Below are 23,870 nucleotides of genomic sequence, written 5' to 3' on the forward strand. Positions count from 1 at the left end.
ACTACGTTTGACAGAAAAACATTTTGTAACTTTGTTTAATGGACAATTCAATTGTATGTTTATAATAAAACACTGGATTTTAAGTATTAAATAACTAGGCGAAGGTCTCTCTCTCTCTCTCTCTCTCTCTCTCTCTCTCTCTCTCTCTCTCTCTCTCTCTCTCTCTCTCTCTGAGACGAGTTGTAAAACTCTCAACAAACTATTATTGCCACTATCCAATGCACAACAACGCTGGTTGTGTGTGTGTGTGTGTGTGTGTGTGTGTGTGCGTGCGCTTTGCCTTTACTAGCTTCTTGAAATTGGGCGGGTTCAGTGGCTCACTTTGGCCTGACAGGTGTCACAAACGACGAGCTTTATGTCTTCTTCACTCACGGTGAAGAACTTGCACGCCAACAGCGGCGCGTTGTGTTTGTGTGGCTGACATGAACCCGTCGTGCATGTCAGTAAATACATGCTTTGACATCAGTGATTTGTGGTGTCACTGTCGATGTAACATGCTTATGAAGTTAAACTATTCAGAGCCGTGTGATTTTATGCAAACATGTCTGTTTCCTGACGTGTGTTCATTTTTTTCTCATTAAATCTAATCTAGTTGGCATTTAAGGGGCCAATAAGCACAACAGGGCCTCCATTCACCCATTCACTAGTGAAGACCTGTGAATGAAGCAGCCAGTAATGTGCTGGATGAGCTTGACTCTCTTTTACACTCCAGTAGTAGTCTGCCCACTAAGTCACTATCTGTTTATCTGCCAAACTGATCTGTGTGTGATTGTAGGACTGTTTGCCTGTCTGTCCTGCTGTCTATCCTGTTGTTGTTGCACTCCTCTAAGCTTCTGAGCTGTGTGTGTGTGTGTGTGTGTGTGTGTGTGTGTGTGTGTGTGTGTGTGTGTGTGTGTGTGTCCAGATAAGATGGTCTGACAGGCTTAGGACTGACCGCCTTGCCTACTGACCTTGCAGAAGGGAGTGAGTGAAGGAAGGCTTTGGTGTAGTTAATCCGCTGGCTTAACCAGATGCGTTAATACACACCGAGCACACATTCACTGCTTCAGTATGTTGACCTGTGTGTGTGTGTGTGTGTGTGAAAACTATCTCACTCCTTTCTTCCTTCTACTGAGTCACTCTTACAATATCACCCTGTCACAAATGCTTAGGATGAGGAATTTCGACTTCACCCAGCTACTGTCACTGTTTCTCCACTCAGAGTGATCTGTTACAAAGAAAAGAACAAACTGCGGTTGCTAACACGACAAAGAAGTTGTTGAAGCTCTCAAACACACCAGCCGCAGTCAGTTACTGGCATGTGGTAATTTGGTGGTTGACTATAATTCCTCATTTAGAATTTCACTTCTCATACGCCCATTTCTAGCTCTCCTTATATCGCTGATCAGAGCCGTACTTGACACTTGCCATCTGGTGGTTAAAGGTCAAGGACTGTGGTTTGCAAGTGCATGCAGAACTATGTCATTTTGGGGAAAAGAGTTTTGTTTTCTTCAGTACCAGCTGGAGTAAAGTCTTTCAAATGATACGGCACATCATATAAAGTGTCTTTTTATCTCAGGAATCGGTTGCAATACGCAATATCTTGAAGTGGTGCAGTCAATAGCTGTTAGGGAAATTATCAAATAAACTCAGGAACACCGTCTGAAAATTATAAGAGTAGGATATTTATTCTTGCAGCAAGGGAACAAGTTACACACAAGAGCTTTCAATACAAATGTTCAACGGATGCAAGATTCACACAGAATTTTATACACAGAATACGTGAGAGTGAAATGAGACTAGACATAATAGAGCCTTATCATAGCTAATGTTTTGGTGTAGTGGCCGGGAGGAACAGCAAAGGTCACTGCGCTCCTCTCTGACAACACCTGTCTTAAACGTAAACACAATAATGGAAAGTTCTATTCAGGATAATACAGTTTCCATTTAAGATGGTTATGTTAATCATAAAGTATCACAATTTTTTCCAACAAGAGATGATTAGATATCCTCACATATGTCTCATTGACTTTTCCCACTCACTCATGGTCAGAGTTCCGAGTTTTTATTTCAAAGGACTCGCAGCACTGTCATCTGCCACATTAAATAATATATTTCTTTATTATATTTGTACAAGGACAACATTTCAAGATCCTATAGACTTGCTGTCAGGTAACGAGGAGTGCTGACGTGTCATTGCAGGAAAGACACAGGTGCAATTAATAAGATTAACACTGGCTGCCTCCCCTCAGGTGTGTCCTCTCCAGGGCCTGGTATCACACGCCCTGGCGTGGTTTACTGGGAGACCTCAATGGGACAGAGCAACTGTTAATGTTTATTACTAACACCTGTGCTTTTCCTGCTGCACAGGAACTTTCTGACCGCCTGAAATCTGATCAAGTATCTGGAATATTTCTTAACTAAAAACTGTGGAGTTCAACCGCAACAAGCAACGCCCCTATCAAGTTGTTACACACAGTTACAATCCAAATGCGGCATCTGCTGATACTGAGTCCGATCAGATGCAACAAATCAACTAACCAATCAGAGTACAGATACAAATCAACCTTCCACTCAGAATAGAGCTACAAATCAACCAATTAAGATTACGGCTAGTTAGATAGTTGGGACTGAGGTGTAACACACCAGCACTGTCTGACGGGGAGTTACTCATCAGGGGGATGGCAGACATCCCAAAGGAGCTCAGAGCAGAACCACTGCTCCTTCGCTTCAAGAGAGCCGCTCACGGTGTCTCATGTCTAACTCCTGAGGTATTCTGGGAAGTCCAAAGTGGAGGTGAACTGAGGACAAATGGACATATGGGCTAACTGCCCTGCAAAGTGGATGGATGGATGGATGAGCTATTATACTATGTTACATTGCACAGGTGTTGCATTTATTGTGTCCGCACCCTGTATAATGGATAATGGGCCACACACAGCTGTGCTTCATGGCCATAAAAACTTCACTGGCTGGTTATTCCTACAGGCTGCACGCAGTTTTTCTCTCCAACAATGACGAGTTGGTACTTGCGTGCTTTTTTTGCAGGACGATGTTCCCAGGTCACCATGAAGACGACCAAAATTCACATTCATTCATTACATAATTTCAGATTCAGAGCCGCTTAATTCCCCAAGTGATCCTCTCGTATTTCTGCTATTCGATGGTCATCATAGAGAACACCAAAACATGTGCTGAGAAAAGTCATGTGGCTCCAGAAACACAACCTGCTACTCAGAAGCCCCGCTTCCTGGTCTCTGAGCAGGCCATCTAGAACTTTCCAGAATGATGTCACAGATTCGAGTTCAGTATTTTCCAGTCTGATAACCATCCTAGATCTGTTTGTGAGTTGAGTACGCATGAAGCCGTCCTGTTTTTACCTTTGGACACCCTTTGTCATTATTACAAAGACGTCTCATCACCTCTGGGCACAACAGGCTACTCTGTCAGAGTGTATGTGCGTGCTCGGATGGGCTCACGCACATGTGCGTGTTCGTGCGTGCTCGGCCGAGCCACTGCAGGGAAAGTCTCTCGCTCTCCTTTCTCAGCCCCTCTCTGCGCTCTGCTCCCGTTCTCTGCGTCTCTATTTTGAGACACACATGTGTGCTGTGACCCAGCACGTGCCGATTCTGTCAGATTTAGTCTCAGGCGCGCTGGATTGCAGCAGAACACTCGCTCTCTAATTTAGAAAAAACCCGAGGAAAGTGGGTTGTATCCCTCCAAGGCTCCTGTCGCCAGCCCATGCGGACCACCCTGGTCAGACTGGGTGCTGACACAGTTTGGTTTGGATTCCAACTCTCCCATAGACTCTGCTGGACTTGCAGATCCTTATCTTTCCCCAAACACTGACCTTTGCCCCCTGTTTAAGCCAGTTCCATTTAGCCTCAACAATGGAGAATTATCTTTTCCAGCAGTCTGGTGTTCAGTAAACACAACTTCCCTCACATCACCATGTGTGTGTGTGAGTCTCTGCTGTTCTCTCGTTTATGCCTGTATGTTGCCCAGATGTCTCATTTCACACTTTCTGGTTCAGGCCTCGCACGTCTGTTAGCCGTGTGTGTGTGTGTGTGTTTGTATTGGGTGCTAGTAAGCAGGCCTGTCAGGATGTGAAGGGGCCAGCTGCTGCCTCAGGCTGAGAGAGAAGGGGACAGAATGAGAGAGAGAGGGAGGAATGTGAGGAATCCTATGGGAAACCCACTTTGAACATTTTCATGTTTGCTTTCTGTCTGTCACAGTCCAGCTTACTGTAACTCTTTCAACATAATCATGTTTAATATGCACGGCTTTCCATATGTACATTAATCATTAATATCATATGCTACTGCACTGTAAGCATCAATAGGCCGATCAGTATAGCAGTTGCACATAGGGCTGCTCGATAATCATGATCATTGTGATCAATATTTAGATCACTATTATTTAACATGATTACTCATTGACTTTGGAAACACCACGCATTTATTGAACTTTGAAAAACAAAATCTTTTTAACAGTAGACTTTTTTGAACTTTAAACACATTTCCACAAATAAAAAACAAATAAAAACAATAAGATTAATAAATTAAATAATAAATAATATCTAAATATATACAATTAATATTAGAGCGAAAATCAGATCAACTATGTAGTAACATCAGTTTACTTCCACAACCCACCAAAAACTACTAAACATATATTGTTTATAATAGTGTATAATAATAACCAAAATAAATGAGAGCAGATATGTTGTAGCGCACAAACATACTGAAAACTCCACATCACATATTCAACATTTTGGTCAATTATATTCAACATATTCCGCTCTGTAACTCAGTCCAAGGATAAAACTAAAGGCTGGCCCAACTCAAGATGACGCACTGCAATTTAAGTTGCTAAAAAAAAAAGCCAAGATGTAACCAGGAAGTGGATTGGGGGGGGGGGGGGGGTGATTATCTTGTATTCGTAGTTGTTTGAAGACAAAACCGGGATCGAAAATGAACTGAGACTAATCGCCCAGCCCTAGTCCATCCCAAGAGCGTAATAACCTGTACAGAGCTGAAACAGTAGATTTTACACTATTTTTATTGTAATGATATTTTTCAGGTGGGGCTGTCCCCAGGTCAGGATTGTCAAAGTCGCCTCAGAGCTGCCACACACCATACACCTGTACATACTCATTATTAGCTAAAAGTGTACCATTGAATTTCTTTATTCATAATCTGTCTTCAAAACTGCAGGACACACACAGCTGTTTCTACGCACCTCCCCCTGCTTGTTTTGTGTGTGTGTGTGTGCTGTAACACAGCCATAAAGTGTATTTCTCATCCTCCTGTGCCTTTGTTCACTCTTAGTTTCAGGTGATCATACACTGATGAGAACAGAATTGTGAAGATTTCAAGATTTCAGATTCCATTTCTGCCACTAGATCCCTGTAACTCCTACACACTGGTCCTTTAAACAATGAAAAAGTTGATCTGCAAAACTGAAAGCAGGAAGAGAGAAGAGAAATAGGACAACATGGAGTGTGGTTGGAGTCTGAGTGACACAGAGGCGGGGCTACGGAGAGAGTGAGCGATGGCTCACCGAGCGAGAGAGGAAGAGGAACAGTGGGGGATGAGCTGGAAGGGTCGGCCATCCATCACTGAAGTTGAGGTCATTAGTCTATTTACAGAGAGCTGGCACTGCGCTTCCACTCGTCATGCGGAACCAATATTTAATTAAAGCTGAACAGGGGAATCTAATTGGGACGGACCTGCCCTCAGGGGGGGTTTAGAAACAACATCTGTCATACTGTGGGCCTCTATCTCACAAACTAACCTGTCACTTTTATCTTAAAGTCCCTCACCTCAGCTGCACAACAACTAATGATGAATGATAAATTGTCATATTTCAGATTGGAGGCTGGTGTGACATTTACTCCATACAAATTTTAAGTACCATTGGTATCAGCTATTGGCAAGTGTGATGGAAACATATTGGCATTAGCCTTAAAAGCCAATACCATTAGAACCCTGTAGAGGTCACATGGTGGGGGGGGGGGATGATACACAGAGATCACTGCCGTGTTTGTGCCAAAGATTAGTGTGTTTGTTAAACCTGTTTAGTTTAGTGAGAAACGGCAGCGTGCTGTTTGCTGAGGGTCCACTGAGATGTTTGGTCTGCGGGACGTTTAAGTGAGATCTGTCCTGTGTTTGATCGGTACCAAGCACCAAGCACCTGGTGGCTGTGGGTGTTTAGGTTGTTTCGGACCTCAGTCTGGACTTTTTTTTTGGGGGGGGGGGGGGGGGGGGGGCGATGTGCCTCAGTATCACATCTGCACCACAGACAAGCCTGGGCGTGCCCGGTTCAGCAGCAGGACCACAGGAACAGAAAGTGAAAAATCTTTGAGCCGTGACTTTCTGTCCTGAAATGACACTGAGACCAAACTTTCCCACAGGTTGACTCACCTGATGAGGTTCACACAGAACACTCATAGGAATGTCAGGATATAAGGCAGCACGTCCTAGCTGCCCTCTTCTCTAAAACATGTTGCTATGAATGCAGTGTATTAAGTGATGTCAAGGAATATTGTAATATGTCATGGAATTGTAAAAAAAAAAAAAAAAAAAAAAATGGAGGAATTTGATGCTGGAAATGAATATTGGTTTGAGCGAAGGTGGAAGAGAAAGGTAAACGTGTGAGCGGGCTCGTTGTTGGGTTAGCCTCACTTCATTTCCTGCTGTTTGTTTTGTCAAGCTAGCATCACTAGTAACACTTACCTGCTAACGGAGCAAAGCTAACAGAAGGAGACGACATAGTTCAGCAGAGATACACATACCGCAAGTGTGTGTGTGTGTGTGTGTGTGTGCGTGTGCGTGTGCAAACTCCAAACAGTCCATCCATCGGGTGAGCCGGCCGTTTTCTCGGGGCTGTAGGAGACACAGAGGCAAAGTGTTGCTCATAAATCACACAGGGACAGAGTATCATCCACAACATGTGCAAACACACACTGGGGTCAGACTGAGGGGTTAAGAGGGAGTGAAGGCTGGAATCCACCGGGCTGTCACACCACGTCAACACGAAACTGATGGAATACATAGTCCATATGTCCTGTGTTTAAGGAATGAATGAAACCTTTCATCCTGCAGATGTTCACCCCCCCCCCCCCCCCCCCGCAGGTGGCTGAGCTGAGGGGGATAGAGAGCGAATCGATATCTCTATCCATACAACAGTGAATGCAACAGCTTCAAGGGAAAGCATATTACAGCAAAACTGACTCTGACTTTTTTTTTTGTACTTCTGACATCTGCTGAATTATTCTGTATGCTTTTAAAGCGGAGGGAACATCTGATGATCATTTCAAATGGAAAACCTCCAGCTTTAAGCTTCCAGGCTGCGCACACACGCTGTATGGCAACAGAGCTTGGCAACACTGTACACATTTTTATTGCTGTCCAGAGAAGCTTGATTTATTCGTTTGCAACACAGATATTCAGTCAAGAAAAATATACTTGATATTCTTTCACATACTTACTGTCACTTCAAGGTCAAGTTAGTTTTCTGTTAATGCTACATAAAAGACATATATCACAGCAACCACCAGTAATAAAAAGCTTGACTGTAAGAAAGAGAAAACGGAGTCAACAACTCGCTGACAAAGTTCTTCATAGGATCGTGGGAGTTGTTGTCTTCACCATCATTACTGTAAGCTCCTCCCGGTTTGGATTCCTTCAGTGTCAGTGGTTCAGGAAATCAAACAGACCTGGTGATTCTAACCGTTAAAAACACTGAATGAAGCAGTTTGACATTTAAAGTCAGAGTTTGAGCGACGCTGTACGGAGGACAGAGACTCAGGGAAGAGTTGGAGCTGAGATTGATGCTAACCTTTGTTCTGATTGTTTCTCTGATAACTATGAAGCAGACGTTCAGCAGGTTTTTACCAGCAGCTGAATGATCCACAGAGGTGTCCTCCTCTCTTCAGGGACACAGGACAGGACGTCTCCAGCAGCTGGGAGCTGAGCTGTCTAACATTTCCTCAGCTTGTTTCTCTGATAACTTCAGATCCAGACGTCCGACGACTAAAATCCTTCATCTGCTTCAAATATAGAGCTGAAAACCACCAAGGTGGAAAAAGTGTATGTGGCTTAAAACTAGATAAAAGTCAATGTTGAGCTTCAGTCAGACAAACACACTGACACATGATCATAGAGGATATGATGTCACTGACAGGCGACCAATGAAACGGAGCGTTACCATGATTAAGATCACAGATTTCTCTGGTTTGAGAATTGATGGAAACATTTGGGAAAATGTAAGAACACAACTCAACAACATAAAGAACATGGGTCTAGTTGGTTGAGACATTTGAATGTGGAAACGTTACAAATCATAACTTTAAGTGGGAGCTCATGAGCTCATAGTTCTAGTTCAAATGAAGCCACTGAAACATTGATATATGATGATGTGAACTCATCAGTTTCTGATAAACTGAATCAGTCATGAATCATCTGTTTCCAGGTTTTACACAGTTACACAGCTTTCTGTAGCCCTGCAGGTCTATCCACCTGTCGTTACAGAGACTGCTGGGGCAGTGGATAATTCCTGGAACATTTCCACTCGTTTTCGCCCATGTCAGTGTAACTGTAACCAGAAGTAGAGTTCAATATAACATGAGAGGCACCTTCAGCTCTGATTTCCTCTTATGTGATTGATCTGAAAGTCATTTCCGCTTTAATTAATATTAAAATGTTTGGTAACTTAAAAAATAGACTGACACCCCCCCCAGGCTTCTGTGTATCCACCCCAGCTTGGTGTTTTGTCACAGATTGTTAGGGTAGCGGCTCAGAGTGGTGTAGAGGTCTTGCTGGGACAAGCAGGCTCCCTTCCCTCCAACCAAACACTCCTCCAACGCCGCTTCATGAGACACGAGCCAGATGCTCGGCCATTAATCACAGCATTGTGTGTGTGTGAGAGAGCGTAGGCAATGTGTATGTTTGGAGTCGCTGTGTTCTTTGTGGAGTAAATGTTAACTGTGTGTTTGTGTGGCTGATGTGCCCTTAACATCAGCATGGGCGCACAGAACGGAAAGTCGGCACGGTAAAGAGAGAAAAGGGAATATTTATATGGAAGGGAAGCGTTTAGCGAGAGGGACGGAAGAGGAGTGGATGAATGAGGCTGGTGAGGGAGAGAGTGAGCAGGAGGTGCAGAGGAAATGTTTTATTCCCTCTATCTGAAAGCTTTCCTCGCTGGCAGACGAGCTCCTGACCTTTTCCCTCTCAGACAATGAATCTACTTTTATTTTCTCTGCTTCAGCCCCGTCCCTCCAGGCCCTGTGTGTGTGTGTGTGTGTGTGTGTGTGTGTGTGTGTGTGTGTGTGTGTGTGTGTGTGTGTGTGTGTGTGTGTGTGTGTGTGTGTGTGTGTGTGTGTGTGTGTGTGTGTGCATGCATGCGTGCGTGCAATGCATGCACAAGCTTTTGTGTATGGTTTTAATGCTTCTATGTGCTTGTCGCTGAAAGCATGGATGCGTAACATGTGGCCAGCAGGCTGCCGTTCTGCTTGCTCTTCTTATGTCAAAATAAAGACTCAACGCTGAACTTAAATTGCTTCTTTTTTTATTTTTTTTTTTATAAATATGAAATACACCACACTGTACATACACACATTTAATACTGTTGAACTTGTGTCTGTGTCCTCAGGTGAATCTGGTCTTGGGAAATCGACACTCATCAACTCTCTGTTCCTGACTGACCTGTACTCTAAGGACTACCCTGGGCCGTCCCAGCGCATCAAGAAGACTGTGCAGGTGACTGCTTCTTCTCTCTTTAGCTGAATTATACCTCTTCCGCAAAAATGATCAGGTATAAGCAAGTTTTTTAAACACGGGTCAATCCTGCTAATAAAAGCTGATTGATGCCTTTTCCACTTCTGGAGTTTTGTCTTTCTGTTTCGGACTGAGGACACACACGACTGCGAGGAGTGATGTCATCACATGCACTTAGAGAGCACAGACACAGTGGAGAGAGAGCGAGCCTCTAGCCGCCGTGCTCACTGGTAAAACTGATGCGTCATGTCACTCTCAGAGGAAGGTGTAACCACAGTGTTTCTGGTTTAACAGCGCCGTGCTGAGCGGGTGACAGGTGCGTTCACAGTGTCTGTGCTCTGTAAGACGTTACAGCAAGAAAAGTGGGTGAAAATTGGCAAGTTCACCTCGGGTGTTGTGTCTACATCACTGCTGATCGGAGCCGGAGCCGATAAATACCTGCGTCTACTGCAGAGTCATGTGACCCGAGTGTGAATGCCAATGATTCCTTTTTCTATTGTCGACAAAAGCCTGATGTTGGCAGGTCATAGAGGGGTTTTTTGACCATAAAAAAAGGGGGGGGGCTTTATAGCTTCATAAGGCCCTGATGAGACAGGATGTGGTTTTTGGACAGTCAGAGCTCCCCAACATGTAATCTAGCCAGAGTGGAGGCCTGGGAGACATTGGTTAGTGTTATTCTGTCCAGCGTTACGTCGCACAATCAGCAGGTTAGAGGCGTAATATTTAACCAGAGAGGTGCAGAGGGATGCTGTGATCTTTGTCGCTGCCAATGTTCGAGCTGCCCACTCTCATATTCCGGCTCGACTCAGGCTGCAACATGACAGTTTTGAGAAGTTACCATTCCCAATTATGTTTTAAAGAAAGTGGACTTTTAAGGAGGCTTCTTAAGGAGGCCTGAGTTAATGTTGCCCGTTTCAGTCAGAGGCTCAACCGAGGGGCTGCATGACAGGCAGTGTGAGATAAGCACAGACTTTTTTTTGTGAGTTTGACTCATGCAAAGCAGATTAAATATATAGAGCTGGAAATGAACATGATAGGCCCCCCTTTAATGATTAACTAGCTTAAAGTCCTGCGCTTGCTAAATAAATTAGGCATTATCATCCTTACTGGTTTTCATTGATAAGTTGAGCTTATGATTGATGTTACAGTGTTTGCTTCTTGCTGTGTAGCATGGATTCTGATTCAACACACACTGATTTGCACATTTGAGCTGCTCATCAGTGCAACATTAGATTTGAATTGAGACGAGTTAAAAACAGTTGTGCACAAGAGAAGGGAAAACACTGCCTGAGATTTTCTCTACTTGTCAGTTGTTTGCTTTTCTTGATGCAAGACAAAAGTTTTTTGTGTGTAACGAAATTTTCTGTGATGTTATTTCAGATCATTGAATTTCTGTTAATGTCTCGAACACAGAAACATGATACACCTTCAAAGCTTCGAGGTTGAACCAGCCCCAGTTGTCACACTGTCGCTGAGGGTCTGAGTGGAATAGACAGAAGACAGGAGAGAGGGTGTGAGGGAACAAGAGATGGAGCATTTGGGAGAGGAGGAAGAGAGAGGGATGGAGTGTCATGGAAAAGAAGAGAGAGGAAGAGGGATGTAGGAACAAAGAGGGAAACAGCAAGGCCACAGGGCCTGGTTTTGTCCTTTTATGGTCATGACAAACTGAGGAGGAGGAAAGATCGTCCAGATGCTTCTGGAGCAGCAGAGGACAGAGGGAGGGTGGAGAGGCACTCTGGGAAAAGGGTGAAGGAGAAGAAACAGCAGTGTAGGAGATGGAGGGTGTAACTATCATGAGGTGGGAGAAAAGGTAGCAGATGGGGGGGGGGCTGGGCATAACTGAATATGAGTGAGAGATGGCGTCATGAGAGGCGACAGGGGAGAGACAAAGAAAAACAGGGAATCGGGCGAGAGCCCCCGTAGTTCCCCCAGGGTCTGAGAGGGTCAGTATCAGGGCAAGAATGTTCCCATGAAACGTAACACCCACCAGCCACCCCCACCCCCATATATATGCAGTATATATATATATGTATATATACACACACACACACACACACACACACACACACACACACAGTAATATATATATATATATATATATATATTTAGATAACTGTGTAAGGTTGGGGGGAGGGTGGGGGTGGTTGGTGGGTGTAGGTATATGTATAAAACGGCACAGTCCTACCAAGTAACAGTAACTTGTCAAGATTTGCAGCAGTGCACCAACAACAGCAGTAAGACCCGTAGACTGTCGATAAAGATGGACGTGGCCTCTGTGACGTCAGCCACACGTTTCTGAAGAATGGTGTTGCAGCTCAGAGTGAGCTGCTCCGCCGTCGCCATCATCTCAGTGTCTGACTCCGCCCCTAACTCCCAGCTAATCCAAAAATGGTCAGAGAGGAGGGGCGTGTGTGGAGCCGAGACTTTGGTGCATAACAATTTGAGACAAGCATACGCTCACCCACCTGTCACTCAAAGAGGCCACGCCCTCAATTTAAGCCATAATAAAATGGGTGAGTTATATAAACAGTTGTGATGAGGGAGAAAATTAGCCTTACAGACCAAAACAGTTTTTGTACCAGGATGTAAACATGTCTGTTTCTGCTGTGAAGTGGGACATTTTAACATGGGAGTCTGTGGGGATTGACATTGTCATTTGGAGTTTTGGGTTCTTCAGTGTTAGCTTCATTTTTCAGCCCCAGAGGTTGCTGCTTGGGAAGAACACTACGAGTTCGGAAACATGGAGCTGGTAAACATTTTGCAGATGTTGCGTGAGGAGGGAAATGCACTTGACCTGTTTATTAGAGCTCAAGGACGCACACAATACCTTTTTAGTGAGGGACACTGACTGGGAACATAACTGATGTCACAGCTCCCAGCTGCAGTCAGCCTCAGTAATACCTTATGCTGTAAACAGTCGATTAGAATGGAGTCATCAGTCATCTTATATCTCCACCTTGTCAGATATTTAAACATGACCACAGAGCTCAGCTTCAGGTGTGAACATCCTCCATAAAAGCAGATTTCCAGGGCTATTGAGTATTGAACTCAACCCTGACTCAGACTTGACTCAGGCCAAACTGAGTCATCGGGATGAGAAGGGGCCTTGGTCAGGGAGGAGACCAAGAGCCCAGCGGTCACTAAGAGCGATGTCCTCCTGCAGAGATGGAGACCCTGCTGGAAGAACAACCATCTCAGCAGATCTCCATCAATCAGGCCTTTATCATGGAAGGATGAGATGGAATATGACAGTTTGATTGTGAGCGCATGAGGAAGAAGATTCTCTGATCTGATGAGACAAAAACTCTTTGGGCAGAACTCCAAACTCTATGTCTGACAAAGACCAGGCACTGCTCATCACGTGGATAACATCCCCCCTACAGTGGAGCGTCGTCATGGCAGCATCATGTTGTGATGTAGTCAAATACAGAGAGGTCCTTGAAGAAAACCTGCTCCAAAGTCCAGGAGACCTGAGACTGAGGCGACAGTTCACAGACAGACGAGTCTACGACGGAGTATTGGGGCTATTGTAGGATAACAAAATAAAAAAATAAAAAAATTATGGAGGCAAGGGAGGGGGGGTTATATTCTGACGTGCAAACCTAACTAGTAAATAGTTGTTTTCTTCTGAATAGGCCCGGTTCATTATCTCTTCAAAGTCTGGATGTTTATGATGTCACGGTGATTCTGGGCCGAAGTCACGAGCGTTTCCTTCTTGCTAAATCTGATTGTAAAGCATAATTTGATTAGGTCTTCCACTGCTCATCTAATACACAACAAGCGTCAGCATCTGTTGTGTGATGAGGTTGATCCATCTCTGCACAGTGACGTGATGCGGTTCCTCAACAAAAGTTAGTTTCTCGTATATTTGTGACTTTAAACTCAGAGAATTGCTGATTTTTTTTTTCTCACATATTTATGACTTTATAATCTCAAAGAATATCCAAGTTTTTTTCTCTGAATTTTACCCCTCCAAGGCAGATTTTTTATTTTTTGTCCTACAATGACCCTCGTACGTCGTCGTACAAGTCTGACTTCCCTGGAGTGGCCGAACCAAAAACCAGACCTAAACCCCCATAGAACGTCTGTGGAGAGACCTGAAGCTGTACCTGCTGCCAAACACGCTTCTACAGAATCTGAATTAAGGGTCTGAAAACATTTGTTAGTGAGGAACTTCAGTTTTTCAGTTTTAATACATTTGTTAAAACTTTCTATGGATGAACTTAGTGTAGACCGATGGGCAAAAATGGACATTTGATCTATTTGAAATCAGGGCTGTGTGATGTGACCAAACAGACCATTACCATGATTAAAATCACAGATTTCTCTGGTTTGAGAATTGATGGAAACATTTGGGAAAATGTAAGAACACAACTCAACAACATATAGAACACAGGTCTAGTTGTTTTTAGACATTTGAATGTGGAAAAGTTACAGATCATAACTTTAAGTGGACCTGGAGTTCAGACTGTTTTCCGAACTACTGTTCTCTAGGTCAGGAGTGAACCTTGACCTTTAGATAGTCCCTGATTTTTAGTTTGACTGGAGGAAAGTCAGCATATAACCATTTCTTCTTCTATTGTTAAATTTGCAGAAACAAACTCACAAATCAAGTGACAAATCATAAAACCATTTTTGTATCCATACTGAAACAATCCAGAATACCGAAGAGTCTGCGATGTCTGACACCGTATCCTCACGCAGTGCGTCCCAAATGACGGGTTGTGAAAGCAAATCAGGCGATGTCACTTGTATCTTTTGCATCTGCTCATGACAGCAGTTCTGTTGTGTTCCAGTCTCTGCACCAGCACAGAGCTAAATTTACTCTGTTTTGGCGAGACTGAAAACATTAAGATTCCTCCGCTCCGTCGCTCACATCAGACCTCATGTGAACCCCATGAGCACAGCAGGGGCACAAACGCCCTCCTGCTAGTAACAGCTAGCGTGTGTTAGTGTATTTGCCACGGCTGCTGTGGTCTGAGGCCGAGGAAGAGAGACGGGGTCAGAGTATTTTTATTCCAGAACAATCTCATGTTTTGTCGCTCACTCACATTCCCCCAGATCAGATTTCTTTTAAATGATGGTGTTGAGACTGACGGCATTTTTGAGGTTTTTCTCCCAAATTTGTTTTTCTTTGCAGAAACGGTGGAAATAGCAGATTTGGTTTTGAGATGGCAGACATGTCATGCGCAGACACTTACAGTACAAACACACACTTTCGCACACATTCTGGAGGCACAATTAAGCTCAGATATGTCAAATGACTGCAGTGCGTGATATATACACTCAGCTGTAGAGTCAGACAGATTATCTGAAGGTTTGTGGAAACTGAAGAATGTTTGTGTTAGCGAGAGGGCTGTAGTTTGAGTTAAAGGGGTGATCCTAAAATAACTAGATGGCCTTGTGAAAGTATGCAGCAAAGTGAGGGAGCAGCAGACGAGCTGCAGGAAATGATGGATCTGTGGGACGGACGGCGAATATATGTGACTGTTTTCCTGCTTTTACAGTTTCAAACTCCGTTATTTCGACAGTCTGTTGGGTCCTGATTCACTTTAGCACTGTGTGTCATATCAAACATACTGTGGCAGTACTGGGGATACTAGGGGTCTGTGCCAATACCATGATCCTCAATACCACAGCCAAAAACAAAAGACAACAGCACACACACACGCACACATGCACGCACACACACACACGCACACACACACACCTTGATGTAGTCAGTGTGCATGCAGCAGTTTAAACTGACCAACATGGTGACAGACCCATGGTGTGAGAACATTCATTTAAAAGTCAGTGTTTCATTTAAACAGACTGAACAGAGATGGCTGTAGCTGCTAATGTTCTGAGCACCAAGCTGGTGTTATAAACTGTCGCTACGTTAGCCTAAACAAGCTAACGTTAGCCTTTGGAATGTTGTGGGTGGAGTGTCGTTACAACCGATGTCAGCTGTCACAGTTCACAAACAACAACGGTAACGTTTCAGGACATGAACATGTTGACGACATGTTGATGTGAAGTGAACAACTGAAACTCTCTCAGCCTGAACTCAGTGAACAGATCTGATGTCTGTCTCTGAGCTGCTCAGAGAAGTTCCAGGCGTTTCCTCCTGTGGCGTCGTTTCTCCGCTGGCTTCTGGTCGTCTATATGATGATTCATGTCAAATAGTTTTGTGGTGCAGTGGCTCTCTGATGATGGCAGTGGCAGCGGCCACTGAGACATACAACCAACAGGAAGAAACAGCATCCAAACTTTGGCAGAGCTCTGGTTTTTTTGAATGAATTTGTAAATGACACACAGCCGTATTTACAACACTGGAGAACAGCATGGATTTCCCATCTCCGCAGGACCAGCGCCAACTGACATGCACAGTTTATAAAGGCTCCAACATTACCCACTTCCAATACAAAAAAGGGTGGTGTCTATAACAAGGCTTACGGCTCACATTATGTAAAATTTACCTTGACACAGTTCTTTCAAAAAAAGCATATGATATGCTCAGACGACCTTTACGAACCCCGAACAAAAGGAACAAACCAAAAATGAATCTAACACGACGCATTAATCAACTGAACAGTATCCATCTTTAATTAATACACCACAAAGAATCACTAAACAAATATCTAAGCTTAGATGTCTGACTTTGGGAACGCGGGTGTAGGACCTGTGCACCTGCTTAGTGAGGGGATGCTTGCACACACTAAGAAATGAAAGTACAGGAATGAACCTAAAAAGGTACAAAGGCTTTGTGGCTCCAGCTGCACCCTCGCAGGGTTCAGCACTCTACCTTTCAACATTGGTACATGTTTGTACTGTCTTGTCTGAACCTCTAAAAGAACATTTCTGTACCCCGAGTGACAAAACTGTACCTTTATGTCCAGGTACAAAAATATACCTGGAAAGGTAGAGAATTGGTCTGTTTTTTTTTTTTAAGTTATTTTTTTGGGCATTTTTGCCTTTACTTTGATAGGCACCGTGAGAGAGAGAGACAGGGAAGTCAGGGAGAGAGAGAGGGACGTGACATGCTGCTGTGGGTCGGGCTAGAACCCATGGCCGCTGCAGTTAGGACTAAACACATGAGGTACGCGCTCGACCAGGTGAGCCGCCGAGGCGCTTCCAGAGTTAGCACCTTATGAGGTGCAGGTGGAATGACATGTCATTTTGGAGCTTTTAAAAAAAAAAAAAAAAAAACTGACAATCAGTTTACATCTTTTAACAAAATTCTTACATTCTACATGTAAACTAATCCATCTTCAGTGCATTTCAGTGTATAGTTCTGATAGAACTGATTTGTTCCAGCACATGAGAAAAAGCAGCTTTTCAACATTAACCTGAAGCATTAGACCTGAGGAGCCGTCCTCTCACCGAGTGCAACCGAGAGAAAATTCATTTTGGTTTCAGACACAAAACAGGAACAAGGTTCAGTTACAAAATGCAAATTCATGACACACATACTGTATCTGGTTTGATTCATTCAGTGTTTTAACGCTGGCTTTGTAAGCCTTCCTCATGACCCCACAACATTATTAAAACTATTACAACAATGTGAAGACTAGCTGAAATGCACAGCCAGCTGTGCCGTAAATGAAGCTGATAAAATGATTCCAAGACCAAGACTTGAATGGAAATTGTCACCTATTTTATTACAGCAAAGCCAACTCTCTATTTAAATCTGCCTGAACCTTCATCTGGTTAAAAGTATTATGTACCCTCTGCTGTCAGCAATGATGTTGTACCTGGCTCAGTTAACTCAGGGTTTACCTGTCCAGGTACCAGCTTGTTCTCGTCAGAACAATCAATAAAGTAACATGATATGAGACGAAACGATGTTACTTGCAGTCTAACTCAGTCAAGTCAGCGAGGTGAAATGTACAGAATATGATCATAGTTTGTTAGTGAGAAGTGAAGTAATCATCCATCACGCACCTATTTACACATCACTGCTGTAAATATTTATCTCCTAGAGGAAGGAAAGAGTCTGAGTCTGAACGCTCACACATCCGAGCAGCAGATATCAGTATCTGTGAATCTCTCAGCAGGCTGTGTGGGTGCACTTACGGTGTGTTGATGTGTCATCGGTGCCCTGAGCGGGGGAGGATAGTGCAGGCCAATGTGTGTGGGCCCATTGTTGCTGCCAGAATGTACAATGTGAAGTGTATTCTTCAAAGTGTTGAATCCTCACAGATCCAGAAAGATCATCAGAACGTCGCAGCATCCGTGTGCGGCATGTGTTTCCATTCAGAAGTCGTGTCATCAGCAGGGCCAGGTTTTATCACTACTACACTGAAATGTGTGAACGTTGGTGTGTTTCAGGTGGAGCAGTCGAAAGTGCTGATTAAGGAAGGAGGGGTTCAGCTGACACTCACCATTGTGGATACACCAGGTTTTGGAGATGCAGTGGACAACAGCAACTGGTGAGGAGTGTGTGTGTGTGTTTTTTTTTTTTTTCCCCAGAAGAATGTGTGATCAGATTTTACTCTGATCTGTTTTTCTCATCTTCCTCCGCCTGATAATCTTTCCACCATCTTCCCAGCTGGCAGCCAGTCATAAACTACATTGACAGTAAGTGTGAGGACTTCCTGAACGCAGAGTCGAGGGTGAACCGCAGATCCATGCCGGACAACAGAGTCCACTGCTGCCTGTACTTCATCGCACCCTCTGGACACGGGTAGGTGCTGCTTGGGGTGACGGTGTAATGAGATGATGTAGATGTAAGATGATGTAACTGTGACTCATTATAATAGCTTGATGCAGTAAGTTGAATCAGGTGTGGAGAAGTTCAGTAAAATACCTGGAGCACGCATAGCTGCCTCCAACACAGGCGAGATGGTTAAAAGTCAAAACGCTGCCAGTAAAAGATCAATATCAAGCAACCGGTTTCACATTGGAATCAGTTTTTTTGATCTATTGTTCGTGTAAAAATATGAATTAGTGCAGCTTTAAGTTCTAAATATAAACCTTCACTTCACACAAAAACCAGCAATTTTCTAGCAGCAGTTGTCAAGTGGGAGGATGGTTGTGCTCTTGTCAAGACACTCCCTTTATGAGTCTATTTGTAATCATGGCTCCTGTTAACTAACAAACATTCTGCACAGGTTTCAGTCACAGTGCAACCAGTGAAATCAGCTGGTGAAGTGTTAAAGTGCGATGAAAACCTGAAGAATCCAGACCTTTCTTTGGCTTGGTTTACTCTGAGGAAAAGTCTGTGGTTCCACCCAGCTCCTTCTCTCTTTTGCAGGCTATGAGGGTATAGTGAGTGTGTGTCTGTGCCATAGACAAGGAGGCTGCCAGCCAGTGTTTGTGACCCACAAAGGTTATATAACCCAGTTCTGCTCATGCTCAGTAGAGTTCTGCTCTCCATCACTGAATCACCCAGTCAGAGTGTAGGCCAACAGAGGCAGGCCTCTCATCTCAGACAAACACACTCTGTCTCCTGACATCCTGCACTGTCCCAGAGAGTGTGTGTGTGTGTGTGTGTGTGTGTGTGTGTGTGTGTGTGTGTGTGTGTGTGTGTGTGTGTGTGTGTGTGTGTGTGTGTGTGTGTTCACTTGGCATCACTAGATCTTCTTCCCTGTCTCTCAGTATAGCTGCAGAACCAGTCTGAGTTCAAATGTGGAGCTTTCTTACAACCCGAAAAAATGATGTGGCTTGTCATAGAACTTGCCCATCTCTTCCTCTGGATGAATGTAATAACTTGGAGGATGTGCTGCTGTTATCAGGTCAAAACAGCCTGAGCTGCACTTTGTGAAGAGTGCTCATTAGGAAATCTCAGCATGCTAAATTATCAAATATGTTTTACCGAGCCAGAGAAAGTTATACATACAGTAAACTGTTGTAGCAGCAATTAAACAATACATGTGTAAGTGCTAAATAATAAAAAAGAGAGAAAAGATGAATAAGAATAAGAGTGGAAACATAACTCAGATAAGGAGCCCAGCCCTTTATCTTCCCTCTTAGATTTCCTCATTTCCTGAACCGCTCCTGTTTTCTCGTCCCCGACCTTTCTCTCACTCATTTACTCTTTAAGTAAAAAGAAACAGTGTAAACATGGGCTGCAACTTAGAAACCTCTACGTGTAAGGCATAAAATAAGGGGGTTGCCAGATCCTGTTATATTGTGGGAGTCTGCTTTGTAAGACCTAAGCATGCTACATTAAGGTGAACATGGTAACGGTATATCTGCTAAACAGTTTAATGTTGGCACTGTCATAGTGATCATGTTAGCCTGCTGATTTAGCATTTAGCTCAGTGCATATGCAGACAGACCTGTTCTACACTGGAAGGAGACAATACAGCGCCGATTGCTGTCATGACTTTGACATAAAAGTCAGTGTAAAGCTTGAGGTGCATGACTGTATAGTTTTTGCATAGTGCTTTATAAATAAAGATTATTATTATCATTATTATTATTATTATTATTTAGGGCTGCACAATTAATCAAAATCTTAATAACAATTTTGCCAAGTGCAACATCCAAATTGCATTTTCAATCGGCGCTGCAATTTTTTTGATAGAGGTAGAAAGTGTTATGGTGTTCCAGAGACGCCTCTACAAATCATATTCTCCAGACGTAAAGGAACATGTTGGTTTGGTACAAGACCAACAAAAATCACATCATCATTATTTTTAACTTTTTATGCCTCCGCGCTGGCGACAGTCAGAGCAGGCATATTGTTTTCGGGTTGTCTGTGCGTCCGTCCGTCCCATTCTCAGTAACATCGGGATGGAACTTCTTCAAAATTTGCCACAAACATTCACTAGGACTCAAGGATGAACTGATTGGATTTTGGGGGTCAAAGGTGAAAGGTCAAGGTTACGGTGACCTCAGAAAACATTTTTTTGTCACGACTCAAGACTTCACACAGCGGTTATGACAAAATTTCAAACCAATGCTTCATATTTTCTCTGACTGTGGATAAACAGGGATGTGACCTGAAACTAGTCTGAGCGGAGGAGGCAGACGACCACGAGGAGATGATTCTAGTTTTCAGTGAAAATGAAATGCAAAAGTCATATGAATATCGTTCTTTTTGCATATCATGGAACCCTATTATTATATTATTATTATCATTATTATTAGGGGTTTTAAAGGGTTTAAAACTGAATTATGCTGCAAAACGAGCTGACCATGATGTCCATTTAATAAAATTGTGCAGTTCCCTTGAGCTTTGGACAGTGCAGTAAGTTTACTTCACTCTACGGGAATTTGCCAGAATATAGTTTCTAAGCAAACTGTTAACCACCTCTGCAACAGCTGTAGAATAACAGTTTGCATGTCGCTGCCTCCAAAAGTCTCTGACATGTGACTGTAAAATTTGAACTCCTGCCTGAGAAGTAAACTTCATCCTCAAGTGTCCAAGCTTGGCTTGGGAGAAGACAGGAACAGTTCCAACAGTGAGTCCAGCCTTCTCTCACTGCTGCTCAGATAAGTCCCTGTCAGTGTGCAGAGAGGATTTAAAGTTTAACCCTGAAAGGAATAACATTTTAAGATCACGCAAGTTCCTGGACAGTCAGTATCTTCACCAGTCCTCAAATCTCCCCCTTCCTCAGACCAGACGCTCTGACTCCTGTTTTTATCTGGGGTCACATTCAGTCCAGCATCATACACTAACCTGACCCTGTTCTTACCAAGTGGTTCTTTCACACACTCTCTGTGTCACTCTGTGAACTAGTGAACCGCTCAACAGCTGCTTTCTGCCTTCTTCATGCTTCTGCATTCCTGAGATGTGTAATTCTCATCCCCTTTATCAGCACCCATTACACACAGACACCCACACAGAACCGAGTCCACACGTACCGTGCCGTTTGCATACAAGACGGATAAAAATAACTGCATCCATAGTCACACTGGACCAGAATCCAGCCATGTGCAGTTCATGTTTACATACTTTTCTCCCATAGTGCTGCACATACTCACACTCCTACACACTGCCCACAGCAGCAGCCAGAGCCTCACAGCTGAATATGTCATTCACACGGGGATGGAGACCCTATGGAGGTATTTACAAAGATAATCCCTCATTAACTCAATGTGACATAACCATGAGTTGTCACCGCAACAAATAAGACGAAGAGTCCGTCACGCTCGGTTGGCTTCACTGTGTCTTTGCTGTAGGCTTCAAGTCATGCACAGTTGTGGTCGGCCCTCTGCTGGTGACCCACTGAACTACATTTCTTTAAAGCCATGCACGGGGGGGGGGGGGGGGGAGTACAGTGTGGCATTAATGATTCTTGTAAATGAATTCTTCATGTACAGGATGAGTCACCATGCCAGCCTGCTGACCCACATAAAATAACTTTATTGTAAACAACCACAGGTCCATCTCCCTCTATAACATCTTGTCACATGTTCAGAGATGAAGGGGCCAAAGTTTGTCCCAGCATGCACTGGGTGAGAGACAGGGAACAGGTCGCCAGTACATTTATGAACAAAGATTGAGCCTTGTTTCTTAAACGATGAACTTGTGAAGCAAATGATTGAGTTGTTGATGATGTAGTTCTTACGCTTCTCTCTGTCTCCCCTTCAGTCTGAAGCCGCTGGACATTGAGTTCATGAAGAGACTCCATGACAAAGTCAATGTCATCCCTCTTATTGCAAAAGCCGACACTTTGACCCCTGAAGAATGCCAGCTTTTTAAAAAACAGGTATTTGTATTTGTGTTTGTATGTATCACATGAGAGGGACAGGCAGGGCTGCTGTTGCACTCCAAACTAAGCTGCACAGATAATAGTAATGTGATATCTTATTTAACTTACTAGAAACAGCATGTTTATGCAAAACAATAATAGGCATGTTTGGAAATATGTTTGCTAGCTTTGTTAGATGAAGATCAAATGTCAGGGACCGAGCTGATGGACAGGGAGATACAGGGAGTTTTTTGAAAAATAATTGAAGTCCATTTTCATTCACAAAAAGCAAAAAAGAAATAACAAAATACTTCTAACCATAACTCTGGGCCCATGAAAGAACAAACCTCAAGCACTAACAGACGTGAACTTAACAGCACAAAGTGACTGAAGCATAGGGAAACATATACAGCGGCTGATCAGGCCATTCAGACACACAGAGGATAGACCAAAAGACAAACTACAGTTTAATGCTGCCCCGTATTAACTGAGGAAAAGCACTGAAACAAACATAAGAAAAATCAAACTAGAAGATGCTGGAGGAACACGATGCAGTCCAGTTACTCATCAACACCGTTTGAGCAGGTCTGATGGAGCTGGGACTCCTTTTGATGGCCAGCCAGGAAACTCCAGCAGCAACCTCCACAGGAGGTGCTAACAATGAAATAACTTAAGTTTATGAAACTAATACAGCAAACCTGACGGAGAAAGTTCACTAAATCTGTGCTGCTCAAATAGATAACTGTTCTGTCAAATATTGCGAATAAAGCTGTGTTTGTTATATCGAACCAAAACCTGTGCGTACAGTTATTCATCTGTTTGCATATGTAGCTTTTGAGTGTCATGCTACGAAAGAAAGACTCCTAAACTAAGTCAATAGAACAAATGAGAAGAGTTACCAGCACGCCTTTGGTTTAGTGTGTGACTGCTGGTGTGTGCATCACATCATACTACTCTCACATGGAGGCAATTTAGCCTACACACTGGATGCAGTTTTTATATTTAATAAAAAAGATGGATAAACTCTCTAAATCCACAAACTGTGGTAGAGACACTTATGTTTGTGTACGGATTAAATAAATTAGACACAGTGTGTTCATCAGTGAGCTTTTGGCTGTTTAAACCTCCTTCCATCCTTGCCATGCCAAGATAATCCAAAAAGTAAGTTAATAAGTATATTTTACCAAATAGAGAAATGAAATCCTTTTTCAAATGTATTTTACAAATGTTTGCAGGTCTACAGCGTTTGTGCCTGTAACCTTTTAATCTGATGATTTTCTCCCTTCTTCAGATAATGAAAGAGATCCAGGAGCACAAAATCAAAATTTACGAATTCCCCGACACAGAGGACGACGAGGACAACAAGCTCATCCGAAAGATAAAGGTAATGGACCAGAGAGTCGTTTAAAACATCAACAGAAACCTGAGTATCCAACTCCCTGGAGCTGACAGATTTTTCCGGTCAGCAATGACTGCGTGTGCATGA

General features: G+C 43.4%; 1 protein-coding gene across 4 annotated transcripts in view; it reads left to right on the forward strand.

The window, feature by feature from the left end:
- Positions 1–23,870, forward strand: part of LOC130175889 (septin-7-like) — a 56,699-nt gene that overhangs the window by 16,650 nt on the left and 16,179 nt on the right. For all 4 annotated transcript variants that reach the window (XM_056386520.1, XM_056386521.1, XM_056386522.1 and 1 more), the window contains exons 3-7: positions 9,634–9,740; positions 18,072–18,172; positions 18,292–18,426; positions 22,285–22,402; positions 23,676–23,768. In XM_056386520.1, coding sequence (XP_056242495.1) covers positions 9,634–9,740; positions 18,072–18,172; positions 18,292–18,426; positions 22,285–22,402; positions 23,676–23,768 — 554 coding nt within the window. The remainder of the gene's footprint in view (positions 1–9,633; positions 9,741–18,071; positions 18,173–18,291; positions 18,427–22,284; positions 22,403–23,675; positions 23,769–23,870) is intronic.

The sequence above is a fragment of the Seriola aureovittata genome, chromosome 10 (assembly GCF_021018895.1).
Source record: "Seriola aureovittata isolate HTS-2021-v1 ecotype China chromosome 10, ASM2101889v1, whole genome shotgun sequence".
NCBI classification, from domain to species: Eukaryota; Metazoa; Chordata; class Actinopteri; order Carangiformes; family Carangidae; genus Seriola; species Seriola aureovittata.